Genomic DNA, 19,234 nt, shown 5'->3' with positions numbered 1-19,234 from the left:
ACCTGGTGAGATGAAAGCAAACTCTGGTCTGATTCACTCAACCCTCATGACCAGAACTGTGAAGCCTCTTGCAGCTGAAAGAACTCCCTCCAGCATTTCCCAGCTGCATAGCTTCCCGCTTGTGAACTTCCCAAGCATCAGCTGCTCTGCTCAGGCCGGGGGCGGGGGCGCGGTCTGCCTCCAAGCACCCCTCCCTCTCAATGGACTCTGGAGACCAGTGGAAGAGTGGACCCACACCCCACCCCTCCCCGCCACTCCTGCTCCTCCCAGCGGGGACTCGCCTGCCTCATTCCTGCCGTCCCCACACAGACCACACTCACCCTGCTGACTGACCTTTTCGACTTCCCAGAGTCTAGACTGCTGTGAAAGGCTTTTTCATTTTTAACACTGCCACCATTTCAGCGAGATGTGGGGAAGGAGAGTCTTCTTTACCTGACGACTGGCCATGAATACTGGCTTGGAAAGCCCTACGCCCCGGAATAAATGCCCTTGTCTGGAAGGCCTCTCCTGCTTCAGCCGCACAGACGCCCACACATGCCCCTGCATCTGCCCCTGCGGCAGTGCCCGCTTTGGTCTCCCTGCGGCCTCCCCTTGCTGCCTTTCCCTTTGGGGTCTGGGTTGCTGGAGGGTTCGTCAGAGGCCTTCTTTGCATTATTCTGTTCTCCACAGGCAGCAACTGTCTTTGTTCCAATTATGACAATTGTACTGATGGCTTCCAAGTTTCTACTGTCAGACCAGCCCTTTCTAGAAATGCAGTCCTACATGTCAAATGCATGGATCTCCCCAAGACGCCTCACACTCAATAGGTATGAACAGACATGTCCTGCTTGTGCACACATCTTCAGGAACAGCCCCATCATCTCCCCGGCACTCACTTCAGGAACTCAGGAGTCACTCCAGAGCCTCCTGCAATGTCCCCTTCTCCACACCGCAGCTGCTGACTCTATTCCAGCCCATTCTCCCCAAGGGCTCAGCCACCCTCCAAATCAGCACAAACTCCTGCCCTGGGTTATGGCAGTGTGCTCTCCAATTTTTCTGCTCCCAATGTCATCCTCACCCAAACCACTCTCAACATGCTGCCAGAAAAATCACTCTAAATCAGAGCAGGAACGAGAGACTGACAAGAGATCACACCAGAGTATTTCAACTGCTTCTTAACACCTGAACAAACGACCTGCTGGCTCCATCATTTATTAACAAACACGTGCTTAAAGCAAAGCACCCAAGAATAACCATCTCTTAGTCCTTTTTAAAAATTAGAAAATTGGCTATCTCTGCCTCCAAAGTTTTGTGGGTTCTGAACATACACACCAATCTAAATATTCTCCCCACTATTAAGAAAAGGGATGGAAGACTGCATACTTTGGGAGCATGACTCTTTTTCAGCAGCGTGCCTTTACAGAGCATATGCTTTGCTGCGCTGTCCAATACAACAGCCACTACTCCTATGCGGCTATTGAAACTTCTGTTAACTAGAAGTAAATTAAATGACTGTTCAGTTCCCCAGACCCACGAGCCACATTTCGAGTGCTAAGCACCACATGTGGCTTGTGGCTACCACACTGGATAGCACAAAACATTCCCACCCCCACAGACCTCAGGGCGCCTGTCACCTCACATCCACACCACCAGCGGCTGCAGGTGGCACCTACGCTTGCTTCAGTGCTGGGCTAGACTCCAGAGTCTGGTCCTGACTCCTCCCTGGGATGCACAAATCCTCCCGCGAGCGAGCCCCCACCCTCCAACCTGTTCTCCCCACCACCTGCCAGGGGGACACTGTCTGGAAGCCCAGCCCACTTACTCTGGCTCATCCTCCTCTGTCTAGCACATTCTGCTGTCTTCTCCCTCACCCTCCTCACATGCCTTCTGAGCAAAGCCGGAAGAATCTGTCTTTCCTCCATTGGCCCTGCTGGCCCAGGTCTGATGATCAGAGCTGATGGGGCCCTGCATACACCTCACAATACTGCCAGTTTTTCAGCCTGTCAGCCTCACTAGCTCATGAGCCATTTTGTTCAGTCTGTGGAAGCTTGCTGAGGACAGGATGACAAGCTGAGGGTCTTGGGCTGCCCTAACGAAATGTCACAGGCTGGGAGGTCTAAACAACAGGTCTGGAGGCTGGACGTCTGAGACCTAGGTGTCGCAGGGCGGGTCCCTCCTGTGGCCTCTCTCCTCACGTGCAGGCAACCGGCCGCCTGGGTCCTCACAGTCTTCCCCCTTGTGTGTGTGTGTTCTCAATGTGTCTCTCTCTTAAAACTGAATCAGGAACCCTTATGGCCTCATTTAACCTTAATCATCTCCCTAAAGGAATGCAGTCACACTGGGGGTTAGGGCTTCAACATATGAATTTTGGGGAACAGAGTTCAATCTGTGACACCAAGATTATCTAATGATGAAGTCAGAATCTCTATTTCTATAACCTTTATTTTGAAATGGTCCTAGTTTTAGTCTTCCTAGTCATTTCCCAACAAGGCTAATCCTTAAGCTCCTTCGTGTTCAGACAAAACCTAAAGACATGAACCCACGCATGGAGGAGCTTACTAGGACATGTTCTTTTCAGTTGCCAGTTTTCAACAAGCACAGGCATACCTTCTGACATTTCAAATTCTCAATTTAAAGGTTCTTTACCAAAGACTCTAGAAAAAGTCTGAAGTCTGAAAAGGAGTAAAAGCTCCTTCTCTCTTCCAAGGCGGTGATCTTAGATCATGACAGTCAGTGTAGACTAAAGGAAAATCTTAAACCATGACAGTCAGTGTAGACTAAAGAAATAGGATGTCTATTCTTTCCTCACAGCTGGGTAAGGGAGTAAAGCGGTGCACTCAATATGCCAGCAAATTTGGAAAGCTCAGCAGTGGCCACAGGACTGGAAAAGGTCAGTTTTCATTCCAATCCCAAAGAATGGCAATGCCAAAGAATGTTCAAACTAATGCAAAGTTGCACTCATCTCACAGGCCAGCAAAGTAATGCTCAAAATTCTACGGGTGAGGCTTCAACAGTATGTGAACCGAGAACTTCCACATGTTCAAGCTGGATTTAGAAACAGCAGAGGAACCAGAGATCAAATTGCCAACATCTGCTGGATCATAGAAAAGGCAAGAGAATCCCAGAAAAACATCTACTGCTTTACTGACTATGCCAAAGCCTTTGATTGTGTGGATCAAACAAACTGTGGAAAATTCTTCAAGAGATGGGAATACCAGATCACCTTCCCTGCCTCCTGAGAAATCTGTATGCAGATCAAGAAGCAACAGTTAGAACCAGACATGGAACAACGGACTGGTCCCAAATTGGGAAAGGAATATGTCAAGGCTGTATACTGTCACCCTGCTTATTTAACTTATATGCAGAGTACATCATGCAAAATGCCAGAATGGATGAAGCACAAGCTGGAATTAAGACTGCCAGCAGAAATATCAATAACCTCAGACATGCAGATGACACCACCCTTATGGGAGAAAGCGAAGAGGAACTAAAGAGCCTTTTGATGAAAGTGAAAGAGAGTGAAAAAGTTGGCTTGAAATTCAACATTCAAAAAATGAAGATCATGGCATCCGGTCCCATCACTTCATGGCAAACTGATGGGGAAACAATGGAAACAGTGAGAGACTATTTTTGGAGGCTCCAAAATCACCGCAGATGGTGACTGGTGCCATGAAATTAAAAGATACTTGCTCCTTGGAAGAAAAGCTATGACCAACCTAGACGGCACATTAAAAAGCAGAGACATTACTTTGCTGACAAAGGTCCGTCTAGTCAAAGCTATGGTTTTTCCGGTAGTCATGTATGGATATGAGAATTGGACCATAAGGAAAGCTGAGCACTGAAGAATTGATGCTTTTGAACTGTGGTGTTGGAGAAGACTTTTGAGAATCCCTTGGACTGCAAGGAGATCAAACCAATCCATCCTAAAGGAAATTATCCTGAATATTCATTGGAAGGACTGATACTGAAGCTGAAGCTCCAATATGTTAGCCACCTGATGTGAAGAGCAGACTCATTGGAAAAGACCCTGATGCTGGGAAAGATTGAAAGAAGGAGGAAAAGGGGACGACAGAGGATGAGAGGTTGGGTGGCATCACTGACTCGATGGCCATGAGTTTGAGCAAGCTCTGGGAGTTGGTGGACAGGGAAGCCTGATGTGCTGCAGTCCATGGGGTCGCAAAGAGTCAGACACGACTGAGCGACTGAACTGAACTGAGTAACAGCACCAAGTCTGTACAGAAACCCCTGCATGGTTCCTGGTCCCCCAGCAATGACTTGAGGTGCTGACCCAAGAATCCAGGAACTCACGAAACACAGGCCATTCATTTCCTGTGTGCAAAGGGGAAGGGGCCAAGGAGCATCTAGGAGACACTTCATCAACAGATGACAGAGATGACCAGTGTAGGTGTTTCCCTCCCTGACCACAAAGGTTTCTCTTTACCAAATAGTATATATCTTCCCAGTCTTTTTAATTCACAGGTTTAACACCAGAAATGTTAGATAATTTAAGGGCATAAAGACTGATCTGAAAGGATTGTCAGCCTCACTCAGAAGCAAGCTCACTACAAATAAAATGCTACAGGAAGAGTTCATCTAAGGACGGACCAGCAGCTCACTTCCCATTCACGTCACCCTGCTTCCTTCCCACCCTTTCCTTGGCTGTGTCATAGCAGAAGGACCCAATGCTTTGCATGAGTTCATTTTTGTATTAAATAAACGTTGCATGTCGTGTCAGGCAAAGAATACTAAAAGATGAAATTGAAGAGTTTTCTAAATTACATGTCTTCAGTAGTTTTCAACTAAAATGACAAACCACCCTCCCAGCCCCCAGTACTGAGAGGAGGGCTCAGCAGTAACAGGCAGGCTGACCCCTGTGGACATCCCACATGACTGCGGGCAGCAGCAGCCTCTGACCCAGGTCCCGCTGGAGGACTCTTCCCTCCAGCAGACTGGTGCCCCACGGCCATCTCTTCTCAAATCCTTCAGTACTGAATGTGCATTTCTCTCACTTGGTAAGGCTGAAGGTAAAAGGACGAAGGGACCTGAACGACCCTGCGGAGGCCCTCCATGTGCAAGAGCAGGGCTCTGACCCTCGAGACTGGGCTGTCCCCCCGAAGGGCACCCTGACACAGCCTACTCCTTCCTGCTCACCGGCTGAGTACCCAGTGCTGAGCAGGACGGTAGGCACTCACAGGTGCCATCACTGCTGAGGCGTAGACAGGATCCTTACCTCGTATTTGTGGCTCAGATTAGGCCACAAGCCATAGGGGAGGCAATGACACCATGAGAATAGCAAATCCGCAGCGTCCTGGCACCTTCCCATGCATGAAACATTTACCACACAGGCAGCAGGCACAACTCCCCCACAACACAGCAGAACCCTGGAGCAGCCTGGCTGGCATCCCCACTTCCCCTCCTCACCTCACCCTCTGCCTCCATCGGTCTCAGTGCGGGGCTGGAGACCCTGCACGAGGTACCTGTCAGACCACGGCCCTCCTCCATGGCTCCCCAGGGTCAGTGTTTATCCATAGCTCACTTTCCCGGCCCCACGATTCACCAGGCTCTTTCCTCTGTAGTCACAGCTCAGGTAACCCATCTGCATTGAGTGCTGACCCCCAGCCATATGCACGGCCCCTCCCGCCACTATCCACCTGCCCAGAGGGATTTCCTGACCCCCAGTCTGAAGTCCCCTCCCCACAGTCCCAACCTCCCTTCCTCCAGCACGTGTTAACAGAAAGCAAATGGACAGAGCAAATGGTGCCTTCCTCTACGACAGACACTGGAAAGGCAACAGGTCAACGGACCTGCGTGACACTTCAGCTAGGGACACAGAGGAGAGGACAGCAGGCTTGGCCCTGCTCTCGTGGAGCATCACAATGTACCACCAAGGAAGAGCCAGCCACGGACAAGAGGGTCCTGAGACACTCAACTAAATTGAAGTTCAATTCAATACACGCTGACCAACAACCATGTATCCGGAGCCATCTCAAAAAGCAGGTCATGGATACAGGAGACAGGCCTGCAGAGCAAACAGCAGACCAACAGCCCTCCCAGCACGGGCCTAGACCAGTGGCCCTACAGGCAGTTCAGGTCTTCCCAGCAGCAGATGTGGTGGCAGGATCAGATGTGAAGAGATTCATGTGAGAAAATGGGGAGGGGCCCAGAGGAGGCTGCGAGCTGTTAGAGGAGGCTGCGAGCTTTTAGACGTGACTGTGGAGGAAGAAGACAGGCGGGTTTGGAAGGAAAAGCCCTAGACTCCAGGCAGCTCCAGGAGTGTCAGGCCACATGGGGTCCTAGAGCCAAAGTCCCTCGCAGGAATGACGCAGCTTCAACTCCTGCAGCAGGAGTCGTGGCCTCAGTGTGGGGTCAGTGTGGACCCAGAGTCCAGCAGGGAAGGCCCAAGTGGATCACGGCCACGGTGGGGCCGGAGGAGACTTGAGCCTTGGAGCTCCACCGCAGGTCCTCCCCGGCTGGACCAGACTCACAGTGCACTCATCTCGGTGTGACTCTTTCCCTCCCAGGAGTTCAGAGCAACAGACACTCCATCCTGGTTCAATGGCTCCCTGAGGCACAGCTCAGGACTCCCTGGGCTTCATTGAATCTGAGAAACTATTACGAAAAAATTAAGTATCCAAGCCAATTACGGAGGATTCTTGATTTAAAACTGAGAATAAATACCATGTGTGGTTTTACCCTTTTTAAAATTTTTATTTATTTATTTATTGGCTGTGCTGGGTCTTTGTTGCTACCTGCCGGCTTTCTCCAGTTGCGGCAAGTGAGGGCTACTCTCCAGTCGTGGTGCTCAGGCTCCTCACTGTGGGGGCTTCTCCTGTTGCAGAGCCTGGGCTCTAGACGGGCTTCCATAGTTGCGGTGCATGGGCTTAGTTGTCCTGCAGCATGTGAGATCTTCTCAGACCAGGAATCGAACCCATGTCCCCTGCACTGGCAGGTAGATTCTGAATCACTTACCACCAGGGAAGGACTTTATTCTTCCATTAATTCAACAAAGATTCAATAGAATACCTAAAATGTCCTAGGGGTTGAGACATGAAGATGAACAGATCAAAGTTTCCTTTGGAAGTGCTCCCTATGAACTGGCAAAGAAAAGTCCAAGTAAACAATAAATACAAAACTGTGATACATCTTCTAAGAATGACACAATAGTTAACGGAACAAAAAAGCCAGCACCTAACTCTGGGTGGGGGGCAAGTGGGCTGTTCTCAGAGGAAGGCAGAGCTTCAAAAAGAAAGTGAAGCTTAAATTTAGGACTTAAAACAAAGGCAGAAACTCAACAGGTACAGAAAGTTGGCAATGAACAGCATGTGCAAAATTTCAGGATATTAAAGTGGAAATCCTAGTATTGGTATTCTTTTAAAAACTTATAAATCAAAATTCTTCAAAGAGACAACACATTAAGATGATTTACTATAACAAGAAAAACAGTTCTAAAGGGAATATACCCGAATCATGAATAATGGATTTTGCATAAAGTAGGATGGACATATTGATACAAGCAGCTAGTCAGTAAGTATAACTTTTAAGGATTTTCAAACATATATTTTAATTGAAACATCTGATTGCCCTTAAAAATATAAACAGAAATTGCATTATACTGGGCAACAGTGAAAAAAATGCTATAAAAAGTAAAAGAAATACATGTTGACAACTAGGTATTTCCTTAAAAGCTTTTCATATTACACAGTCTTATTGTTCAGTCGCTCAGTTGTGTCCAGCTCTTTGCAACCCCATAGACTGCAGCACATCAGGCTTCCCTGTTCTTCACTATCTCCTGGAGCTTGCTCAAACTCATGTCCATTGAGTTGGTGATGCCATCCAACCATCTCATCCTCTGTCATCCCCTTCTCCTCCTGCCTTCAACCTTTCCCAGCATCGGGGTATTTTCCAATGAGTGGGCTCTTCGCATCAGGTGGCCAAAATAATGGAGCTTCAGCTTCAGCATCAGTACTTCCAATGAATATTCAGGATGATTTCTTTTAGGATGGATTGGTTTGATCTCCTTGCAATCCAAAGGATTCTCAAGAGTCTTCTCCAACATCACATTTCAAAAGCATCAATTCTTCAGTGCTCAGCTTTCTTTATGGTCCAACTCTCACATCCATACATGACTACTGGAAAAACCACAACTTTGATTATATGGACCTTTGTCAGCAAAGTAATGTCTCTGCTTTTTAATACTCTGTCTGGGTTTGTCATAGCTTTCCTTCCAAGGAGCAAGTGTCTTTTAATTTCATCGCTGCAGTGATTTGGGAGCTCAAGAAAAGAAAGCCTTTCACTGTTTTCCCATCTATTTGCCATTACATGGTCTAGTAGTTCTCAAAGGTGTGGCTCTCAAGAACCCTTCACACTCTTAAAACTTATTGAGGACCCCAAACAGCTTTTGTGAGCTATCAATGTTTACCACATTAGAAATTAAAACTGAAATTTTTTAATATTTAATTTATTTTAAAAACTGTACACTAAACCTACCATAAATAAAAGTAATAATTTCCAAAGCATTTAGTGATTTCAGCTGTTGTTTTACTCTTACAAGCCTCTTAAACATCTGGCCTCTCGGAAACAAGTGGATTCTCTTCATCTGCTTCAGTTCAATGGCCCGCAGGATATGTGGTTAAGGTCTACGAAACAGAATCAGCCTCACACAAACACGGGCTGGAAAAGCGAGGAGTATTTCAGTAGCCTTTTCAGATCATTGTGGACATTCTTTGATACCACACACAAACTAGGCAAACTGTAGGTTCTTAAACAATAGTTGCAATGTAGAATCTAAAACCTTATCAATGAACTTATCGTACTATTATGTTGCAACCCACTGGTGTATCTCTGAATGGGTCTTTTACCCATGCACAGATCTGAAACATGATGCACTGGCCATTTGGAAAATACTGGTTCACAAAATTATGCAGCTCTTTCAAATGTTGATACATTTCACCAAATAATATCAATAACTCACGTTCTGGACTTCCTTGCTGGCGCAGTGGATAAGAATTCGCCTGCTAATGCAGAGGACATGCTTTGATCCCTGGTCTGGGAAGATTCTGCATGCCGAGGAACAACTAAGCCCATGCACCACAACTGCTAAGCCCACGCACTGCAACTACTGAAGCTTGCATGCTCAGAGAAGGCCCATCAGTTAAGTTCAGTCTTTGCGACCCCATGAATCGCAGCATGCCAGGGCTCCCTGTCCAGAGAAGGGCCATGGCCAGCAACAAAGATCCACTGCAACCAAAAACACAGAAATAAATACATCAACTATTTTTTAAAAAAACACCTATAGGCTTAAGGCAGTCCTTACGTGAGGGTGGGGTTAATGTTTAAGAAAAAAAAAACTCACTGATTTAACATTGCCACTGAGCCCATCAAAACAGTCTTCAAGTACTCAGAAGCACGCACACACACACAAACACAAAAAGTGGCAAGAACTCCAAAAGACAGGACAAGTGTGAGGGAAGGATCACAACACAAAGACACCAGGCTGGGCTTTGCCAGGTGAATGGAATTTGGACTGAGAACTTTCATATACCACAGAATATTTAAGAAGCACAACAAGTGTTTATCGATGTGAAGGCAATGTCAGGCTGTCATTTTGAAAACTAAGAATTATATCACAAATTTTAGAAATTAAAGACGTTTAATGAGAAAAAAAAGGTTTTGTGAAAAGAAGTTCCTTCCTCAGACCCACAAATGGAGCTTTTCTGCTTTACGCTTGATTCCATCCAGGCTAAGCCCCTGCTGTATCAGAATACAGGAAAACAAAAAACAAAGTTAAAGTCATGGAATAGACCTGCTAACCAGGATGAAAACACAGGAGTGGGACAAATGTAACCTATTGTGTAGGAATTTCCTCTCTAAATCTCTGCAGGCCACCAAAACAAAGGACAAACTTTACACCATTATTCTCTTCTTTTTTTCAGGTTTACAAAAAAAGTATTCGAAAATACCCACATAACCCCTCTCTGTGCACACACCACATCCCCAACTGGTATTAATGGGGTACATATGTTATAACTGATGAATAATATTGATAAATTGTTACTAACTGAAGTCCATAGCTAACTTTAGGGTTCACTCTGTGTTGTACATTCTACGGGTTTTGACAAATGTATAGTGACTTGTGTCTACCATCACTGTATTACACAGAATCGTTTCGCTGCCCTAAAGATTCCCTGTGCGCCACCTACTCACCCCATCATCCTCGTTTTTAAGCAGTTCAGCATCGTTCAGTCTGTGTTATTTCCTCCTCCCTCCACCCTCCACCCACTGTCATCTCTAAGTTTTAAGCAACTCCTCATCCAGACAAATGTGACTGCTGTGAAGGCATCCAATTTTGACATTACTATCCTAATTTAGGGGCTTCCCAGGTGGCGCAGTGATAAAGAATCCACCTGCTAATGCAAGAGATGCGAGAGATGCAGGTGCAATCCCTGGGTTGGGAAGATCCCCTGGAGAAGGAAATGGCAACCCACTTCAGTATTCTTGCCTGGAAAATTCCATGGACAGAGGAGCCTGGTGGGCTAGAGTCCACGCGGTCGCAAAGAATTGGACATGACTAAGCAGCGCACACAGCAGCATGCTACTTTAGAAGTTTCTTGAAAATGGTGGGGGGTTGAGTGTGTGGGGAAGAGAGAAACATCACACAGGGCAAATAAGAGTCCCGCTTTCTACTTCTACTTGAAAATATTAAAATGATAATGAAAATGAAACTAGTTTGGGTTGCTTTAGAACCGTGCTTCATTAGTGACATCTTCCTTTATTTATATAAATAAAACTTTACTGATGTAGGGGGCAGGACAGAGGCCAGGGCTCCTGTCTCCTTGGCTGCACTACACTCCGCTGTCCCTTCCCTTCAACACTGTCTTCACTTCCCCAGCTTAGGCTACTATCCACATAAACTTAATCTTATACCTTTTATGCAACTATGCATCTTCTACATTCAGCTAAAATGACAACAGGATAAAAGGATTCAATAGAGCAGTGTTTCTTTTGTTGAAATACTTATCTTTACGTGTGTTCTGTCCTACAAATTATGAAGTTCTCAATTTTATCTGTCAACTCCCAGAAAGAATTCAAACATACAACCACAAAACAAGGAATTGAAGGAATAACTAACACAGTGGAGCAGAAATCAGGAGCACTATGCAAAAACATATTTGAAATGTCTAAAATCTAAACTGTAACTATATGTAATTTTCCCTGGGTGAAAAACTAGAACAAACTCAGGCCAGTAGTTCCTGTCAGAAACATTCCTAATTTCAGCTTTTTCAGATTTTCCAAGAGCATCTCATCACCAAGAATTCTCAAGTCCACCCTTTTCCAACTGCAGTTTCATTGAAAAAAGAAAAATGTCACATGTCACCGAATTTTAAAAAATCTGGATGTTAAATTCAAAGCAGTTGCATGTAAATGTTGTATTACCTGTAAAACAAAGATAACAGCACCACCTACCTCCCTAAGGTTGGTGAAGATTCGGTGAGTTAGTACAATCCTGTGCATATTTATTAGATAATTGTAAGAATTCACTAGCCTGACCCCAAGTGAAACTCGGTTCAGCCTATGGAAAAAATGGATTCTAAAAGTTGAAAATGTATTTAAATTTCAAAAAAAAGTTACGCATTTAGACGCTTCTCTCCAAGGGCTGCGAGGTCCCCTGACCCCGGCCAAGAACTAAACTCTGCGCTGACTGCTACGCGGAATTCGGGACCTGAGCCTGGAGGTTACAGAGGGTAACGCCACCCAAGCCTCTGAGGCCCATTACTCAGTCTATTTTAAACAAACAACCACTTATTGCACATCTTTCTTAATTTTAAAAAATTCCCTAAGAGGGGCTAACAATCTCGTTCCAAGTGTTCAGTGCTTTGCACCTGTTAAAGCATTCCAGGCTCCCAACTATTCCCGAGAGGTAGGTGCGGCGACCACCCGGTCTCGCAGGGGAAATCGAGGCACGCGGGCATGCAGCCGGCGCGGTCCCTACGCGCTGACACGCGGGCCTGGGCTGGGCAGCCCACTCGGACACAGCGGTCATCCCCGTCCGGGTTTCCACGCCTGAGGCCACACACCCAAAGCGCGGCCACCGGCCGGGCGCCGGAAGCCGGACGGGAGTCTGGGTCCCGGGTGTGAGCGCCGGGCGGGGGTCCGGGTCGCATTAAGGCGGGGCGGGGCCTGGGCAGGGATCTGGGAGGAGAGCCGGGCGGGGGTCCGGGTTCCGGGCCGCTCACCTTCCGACAGCTCCAACTCCAGCTCGGCCAGGCTCTCCCGCACCTCAGCGGGCAGCGGCACCGCCTCCAGCGGGCACCCGCGCTCGGCCATGGCCCCGCAGCAGGACTGCCGTCCGGCCGCCTCGCGCCGGGCGGGGTCGGGGCCGGGGTCGCGCCAGGCCCAGCCCAGGTGGCCGCGCGGGCGACAGCTACGTCGCACCCCTCAGCCCCGCGACCCGCATCGGCCCTCGGGGAGCCAAGGCGGCGGGCAGGCGGGCGGCCCAGGCAGCTCCACAGAGACAGGGGCGCGGGCACGAGCGCGAGCAGCTCCTCTGCCGCCGCCGCCACCGCCACCGCCCCGCGCGCCCCCGACAGCCCTGCCGGCCCTGCACGGAGCGCGCGTGCGCGGTGGGACGAGAGGGCAGGGGAGCGCGCGTGTGCGGCGGGTCGCCAGCCTAGTGGGCGCCTGGCCCCGCCCAGCAACACCAGACGCTCGCTGCCATTGGCCGCGAGGACGCGGCGAAGCCGCCCTGGGCGTCCATTGACTGAGCCGAGAGAAAGTCACTCCCGAGAGGCTCTGCGCGGGAGGCTTGGATCGTGGACTGGCCGGAGCGCAGGCTCGGCTGAGAGGGCGGCCGCCTCAGTGTTGGGGTGCTAGGGCCGTTGGACTCAGGCGGGCGTCAGTGCGCGGCGATTCCTCAGGCCCCTCGGCGGGCGAGCAGCGGGCACTAGTGTGGAGTCCGCGCGGACGGTGGGGCGCAGCTGAGATGGAGGACGTTGAGGCTTCCGGGCGCGCTGGGCCTGCTCTTGAGGAATGCGTCCACATGCTTTCCTTCCAGCATGGGTGGGTCTCACTCATGAGGCTTTTCACAACTCCCAGGAGCCAGCTGGACACCCCGGGCCCCTTTGGACGTCCTTCATAGACCCGTTATGACGTGTGTTAGTCCAAGTGCTTTTCAAAACAGCCTTGGAAGGAGCTCCAGCCGCAATTTCAGACGGTGAGGTGACCTTGGGAAGTGCGAGGACAGACGAGGGAACTACAGACGTGCGGAGCCTGGGGGAGTTGGGTAGTGGAGCTGCACTGAGCCCCTCTCCCCACACACACACACTGGAGAATCCAGAGGGAACTGTTGCGCAGTGTCGCGGGAAGTGTGTCTGCCTGGTGCATCAGTGGACTGTGGTGGACGCGAGTACCCACAAGTGTACGCAGAGGGTCACTTTCCTACGTCACAGCCTTCAGGTGACGGAGCCAGCAGGAGAACGATCTGGCCACTGGGCCAATACAGAAGGCTTCTGATGAGCAGTGCTTGCCCCAGAGTTAATTATTCACCTGTGTTGAGGTAGGAGTGTGAACCAGTGAAGTGAATGAATGTCCTAGTGACCTTTTTATGATGGAAATATTAACTATAAGGAAAGATGATGGAAGTGGGCATCATCTGAATGGTGCTGCTAGTGATAAAGAACTTGCCTGCCAATGCAGGAGACATAAGAGATACAGGTTTCATTCCTGGGTAGGGAAGATCCCCTGGCGATGCGCATGGCAGCCCACTCCAGTATTCGTTAATACTACTGATATTCTTCAGAGAAATAATGGACAGCTGATGGCTACAAATATACCATTGAAAGTGATGGAGTCTCTTTGATTGCATGCCAAGAAATCCTCATTTCCTGCATTGAAACAATAAAGACAAGGACTAGGCCCAAGAGTCTCTATGATGGTAAATACCCAAATGGAGACAATTCTGTTTTGCTAAGTTTGGAATCCTGCTTGGGGAAATCTGGGTAGATACCCTCAAAGATTTTCACACTCCGCCCCATCCCACACTACCCCCTCAACTGTCTTGAACCTCTGGAGCCTGCCCATGTGGCTCACCTTTCCCTACCAACCTAGCCCCCCACTCCCCAATCTGTTGGACAATAGGCATATAATTATGGTTATTTTTTAGTATAATTCAGCTGATTTATAACCCCCTTCCCCTCAAAAGAGCATATTAGTTTGCTAGAGCTGCAGTAAGAAAATACCACTAACTGGGTGGCTTAACAGAAGTTTATCTCACAGTTCTGGGGTCTGGAAGTTAGAACAAAGTGACAGGGCTGTGAGGGAAGGATCTTCTATTCCTCTGCTAGCTTCTGGTGGTTTGCTGGCAGTCTGGTGTTACTTGGCTTGTAGATGCACTGTGCCAGTCTGCCTTGATGTTCACGTGCTGTTCTCCCTATATGTTTGTCTGTTTCAGTGCCCAAATTCCCTGTTTTTGAAAATACCAGTTATTGGATTTTTACCTGCTCTAATTACAATACTCATCTTAATTTGATTGCCTGTAAAGACCCTATTTCCAAATAAGGTTACATTCACAAGTACCTGGGGGTTAGGACTTAAACATCTTTTCCAGGGACACAGTTTAGTCCATGACAGGTTGTAAGAACCAGCCAACTGCCAGGAGCTAGGAAAGTTTTGTGGGGCTGGATTATAAGTGTGCTTGATGAGTGGTGGTCCCCAGCATCCTTGCTTAATTCACTGGCATGAGCCCTGCAGAGTCAGAAGAAAACTGGAGTGTAAAGTTGGTAGAAGACTTATGACCAGTTTTCTAAGATACAGGGTTTAACACCTAGGCAAAGACTGGTAGCAAACTCCTAAAGTGATGCTATGTCAATTGCTATATAACAAATTACTACACACTTAGTGGCTTAAAACAAGAATCATTTATTCTCCTAAGTTGCTGAGGGTCAGGGCATAGTGGAATTGACCTGTGTCATCTGGGGCTTCACTTGGAACAGCTTGACGGCTGGAGGTTGGAATGATCTGAAGGTTCATTTACTCACATGTCTGACAGTCGATGCTGGAGCCCAGATTGGAGGTGTCAGCCAGCATGCCCACATATGGCCATTCCCACTAGTCAGTGGTGGCTCACCCCTGTAGGCAAGAGCTGACAGTAGGAAAGGTTGCTCCAGAACAGCATTTGGGGGTGGGGGGTGGGGGTGGGGGGTCATGCAATAGGATCCTAGCAGAAAAGAGGCCAGGAAGGAGCTTGTAACTGACAGAAGTCAGTACTGCAAATTACAGTTGCCGGCAAGATCTGAGTGGCAGCCAAGGGACTCTGACCTGTGGACAGTTGCAGAAATGGTTAATAAAACACAGCATTCTTAGAGGCAAAACAGATGGGCAGTTGAAAATATGAGCAGAAAAAAGTTAGGGATGGATGAACAGAAAAATCAGGATCCCACAGCCAGTTTCTCGACTGAGCTAGTTTTCAGATGTGGTACTGAAGAGGTGGCCAAATGCCAAGAAGGACCCTGCAGTGTACCACAAGTACATACATAAATGAATCCTGAATTCCTTTTCCAGAGTCCAATAGCCATTTCCTTTGATAACTACACCCAGGGGGAAAGTGGGTAGCCAAACATTCTGAAGACTGATGTACACAAAATCTGAATTGACTTTGATATCCAGACATCTGCATTATCATCACGGCTTCCCTGTCAGAGTGGCTGCATATAGTGGCCAGACAATTAATGGAGTCCTCCCCAAGGTCCAGCTTACAGTAGGCCCACCAGCTCTGTGGACCTGCTTGTGGTCATTTCCCCTGTCCCAAACTGAATAATTGGCATTGATGTACTTGGCAGTTAACGTTACTCTCAGGTTGGGTCCCTGACCTATAGGGTTAGAGCTATCACAACAGGAAAAGTCAAATGGAAAACTGACTGGTTTTGAAAAGTCAAGTGGAAAACAAGTGGAAAACTGACCTCTAAAACTGATCTGTTCCAGTCAAGATCATAGAGTCTCTAGGGGTGGGACAGTGGCAGAACTGGGGGCCACTTTTAAGGATCTAAAGGACACAGCATGGTGGTCCCCCAAATCTTAAATTCACCACTATGATCCCTGCAGAAATTGGATCCTGGAGGATGGCAGTACACTGCAAACTCAACTGAGTGGCAGCCTTGATAGTAGTTTCTGTGTCAGATGCAGGAGGTGGCTACCGATTTGGTGTGTTCTTTTCTGTCCCCATCAGAAAAAAAGGATCAGGACCATTTCACATTCACATGGAACACAGATGCAGTTTTGCCTGAAGGCTATGTTACCTCTTTTGCCCTCTTGTAGTCCAAAGACTTCACCATCCTGAAGAGTATCACACTGCTCCATTACATCAATAATATTACAAAGATGCTGGAGGCCTTGCTAAGATACAGGTGCTCCAGAGAGTAGCAGATAAACCCTGTGAAGATTCAGAGACCTGCTACATTTGTAACATTTTTAGGGATCCAGTGGTCAGTGGAGCCCTAGGGCATCCCTTCCAAAAGGCAAAGACAATTACTGCATCTTGCACCTTCAGCCATCAGTAAAGGAAGATACTGTTGGGTCTTTTCAGGTTCTAGAAGTGGCATATTCCATACCTATGAATAGTGCTCTGGCCCAAATACTGGGTGACTTGGAAGACTTCCAGGTTTGAGAAGAACCCAGAAAAGTAAGAGTTTTTGTAATTGGTCAAGGCTGCAATGCAGGCAGTTGTGCTGCCCCAGCCATATGGTCTAGCAGGTGGTGGTGGTGGTGGGGAACAATATGATGTGGAGTTTCTGGCACATCTCAGTAGGAGATTCATGAAGCAGGACCCTAGGTTCTGCCATGCCCCTGGAAGCAGAGAATTATTTTCCTTTTAGGGAAAAAAAAGTCTTGGTGTGCTTCTGTGCTCTGATAGAGATGGAACATCTGGCCTTGGGACACCAAGTGAACATGCAGACAAAACAGTGCCTTGTTAGTGGGTTCTGCCAAACTCACAAGGTCATCAGGGTGGTTTGGCCCAGCAGCAATCCACCACCAGGTGGAAGACAAATGTTCAAGACTGAGCATGAGACTGTTCAGGGGTCACAGGTAAGTGCAGGATAGGTGCCCCAGACCCACAGGGCACCCACTGCTGCTGTATCAGAGCCCCCTTCTCCTTTCACACCTATGACCATATGGGGAAGCCTTTAGGACACGTGGACAGAGGGGGAAAATCTTGAGCCTCATTCCTGGATGGAGTGGCTTGGTGGTGGTGTTCAGTCACCAAGTCGTGTCTGGTTCTTTGCAACCCCATGGACTGCAGCACATCAGGTGTTCCTGTCCTTCACCATCTCCCAGAGTTTACCCAAGTTCATGTCCATTGAATTGGTGATGTCATCTAACCATCTCATCCTTTATCATCCCCTTCTCCTTCTGCCTTCTATCTTTACCAGCATCAGGGTCTTTTCCAATGAGTCGGCACTTCACATTAGGTGGCCAAAGTATTGGATTTCAGCTTCAGCATCAGTCCTTCCAGTGAGCATTCAGGGTTGATTTCCTCTAGGATTGACTGGTTTGATCTTGCAGTCCAAGGGATTCTAAATAGTCTTCTCCAGCACCAGTTTGAAAGCATCAATTCTTTGGTGCTCTGCCTTCTTTATGGTCCAACTCTCACATCTGTACCTGACTACTGGAAAAAAACATAGTTTTGACTATCTGGACCTTTGTTGGCAAAGTTGATATTGGACAGCATTTCTTGCAACCTGTGTGCTGGCATGATGGGTACAAGGACAAAATGACCAAAGTAATGAAGCTGGAGGCTATTTATGGTCCCAGGGCTGATCCAACCACTCGCTTGGTCTAACCTGTCAGCAAGAGATCAATGAGGAGCTCCTGATTTGGTTCCTTTCACGAAGTTCAACCAGCTGTTTGCGCTACTGGAACTCTTCCATCTGGGAAGGGCTAGCAGTTTGTTTTCACAGAAATAGATTCATACTGCATAGATAGGTTTGACCTCCTGTCCACAAGTGTCAGCCAGCAAGGGTTTATGGAGTGTTAGCTCCTTTAGCACAGGATCCCACCTTACAGCAAAGGAAATGTAGGGTGCACTTTACACTGCAGGATGTGCAGCGATCACAGATCTGCTGCCTGACAGAGCACTGAGACAGTCAACTAAAGACACGGCTGAAGCGCCAAGGTGGAGGCAATATTCTGCAGAGATGGGATGGCACCATTTCCCAACAAGAAAGATACCTGAGTCTAAAATCCAAAGGTGGAAACAGGAGTGGCCCCACTTAATAGCATTCCCAATGGCTCACTGGAGAACTTTGTGCCTCCTGTCCTCCAAGTTTAGATTCTGCAGGGTTAGAGGTCCTGGTCCCCAAAAGGAACACTCCCTGTCCTACTGGATGTAAATAATGAATGATGTCTGGGAACCCTGGGTTCCTGAATCTAGGAACCAGGAGGCAAAAGGAGAAGTCACCATCTGGGCAGTGGAGAGGGCAGGGCTGCTCTATACTCAAGGAAGAATGTGTGGAACCCGTGACCCACATGGGCTATCTTGGTACTCCTTTGCTTAACTGTGATCAAGAAACTAGAGAATCCAGCTTGCACTTGCAGTGGAAGAGTCTGCCTCTTGATTTTCAGGCGCCTGCAGTCTGGCTGTAAGGGATGTGCATGGTATATGTGCTACTGGTTTAAGGCACACACCAGTCTGCAACATTACCTCCAACTTGAAAGACTGATTTCCAAGCTGGTGCTGAAAGCAAGCCTTCAGCTAGCCATTCCATTCTTCAGCCCAGGCAACTGCTTCCAGCGATGGCATCTGTAATGCTGGTTCGTAAACTAGTCCCTGTACACGAGGGCAAGGAGAGATCTAAGAAAGAGGCAGACCCTCCAGGTCTGCAGGCAGCAGGTTTGATAAGCAGGGAACTGATGAGGTTTGTCTTGGGTGGCCAGAAGATAACTCTGCATCCACCAGAGTCTTTAACTTTTTAAAATTAATTAATTTATTTTAATTGGAGGATAATTACAACATTGTGGTGGTTTTGCCATACATCAACATGAATCAGCCACAGGTGCCCCTGTGTCCCCTCAGTGTGAACTCTCCTCCCATCTTCCTCCCCACCCCATCCCTGAGTTCTCCCAGACTACTGCCGTTGAGTGCCCTGCTTCATGCATTCAACTTGCACTGGTCATCTATTTTACATATGGTAATATACATGTTTCAGTGCTATTCTCTCAAATCATCCCACCCTTGCCTTTTCCCACAGAGTCCTTTACATCTGTC

General features: G+C 48.0%; 1 protein-coding gene across 5 annotated transcripts in view; it reads right to left on the bottom strand.

The window, feature by feature from the left end:
• DIP2A (disco interacting protein 2 homolog A) overlaps nucleotides 1-12,303 on the bottom strand; it is a 115,771-nt gene extending 103,468 nt beyond the window's left edge. For all 5 annotated transcript variants that reach the window (XM_068975682.1, XM_068975665.1, XM_068975673.1 and 2 more), the window contains exon 1: nucleotides 12,213-12,303. In XM_068975682.1, the coding sequence (XP_068831783.1) occupies nucleotides 12,213-12,303 (91 nt within the window). The remainder of the gene's footprint in view (nucleotides 1-12,212) is intronic.
• Between the last annotated feature and the right edge of the window lie 6,931 nt (nucleotides 12,304-19,234).

The sequence above is a fragment of the Capricornis sumatraensis genome, chromosome 1, assembly GCF_032405125.1.
Source record: "Capricornis sumatraensis isolate serow.1 chromosome 1, serow.2, whole genome shotgun sequence".
NCBI classification, from domain to species: Eukaryota; Metazoa; Chordata; class Mammalia; order Artiodactyla; family Bovidae; genus Capricornis; species Capricornis sumatraensis.
This window is presented reverse-complemented; position numbering and strand designations above follow the sequence as displayed.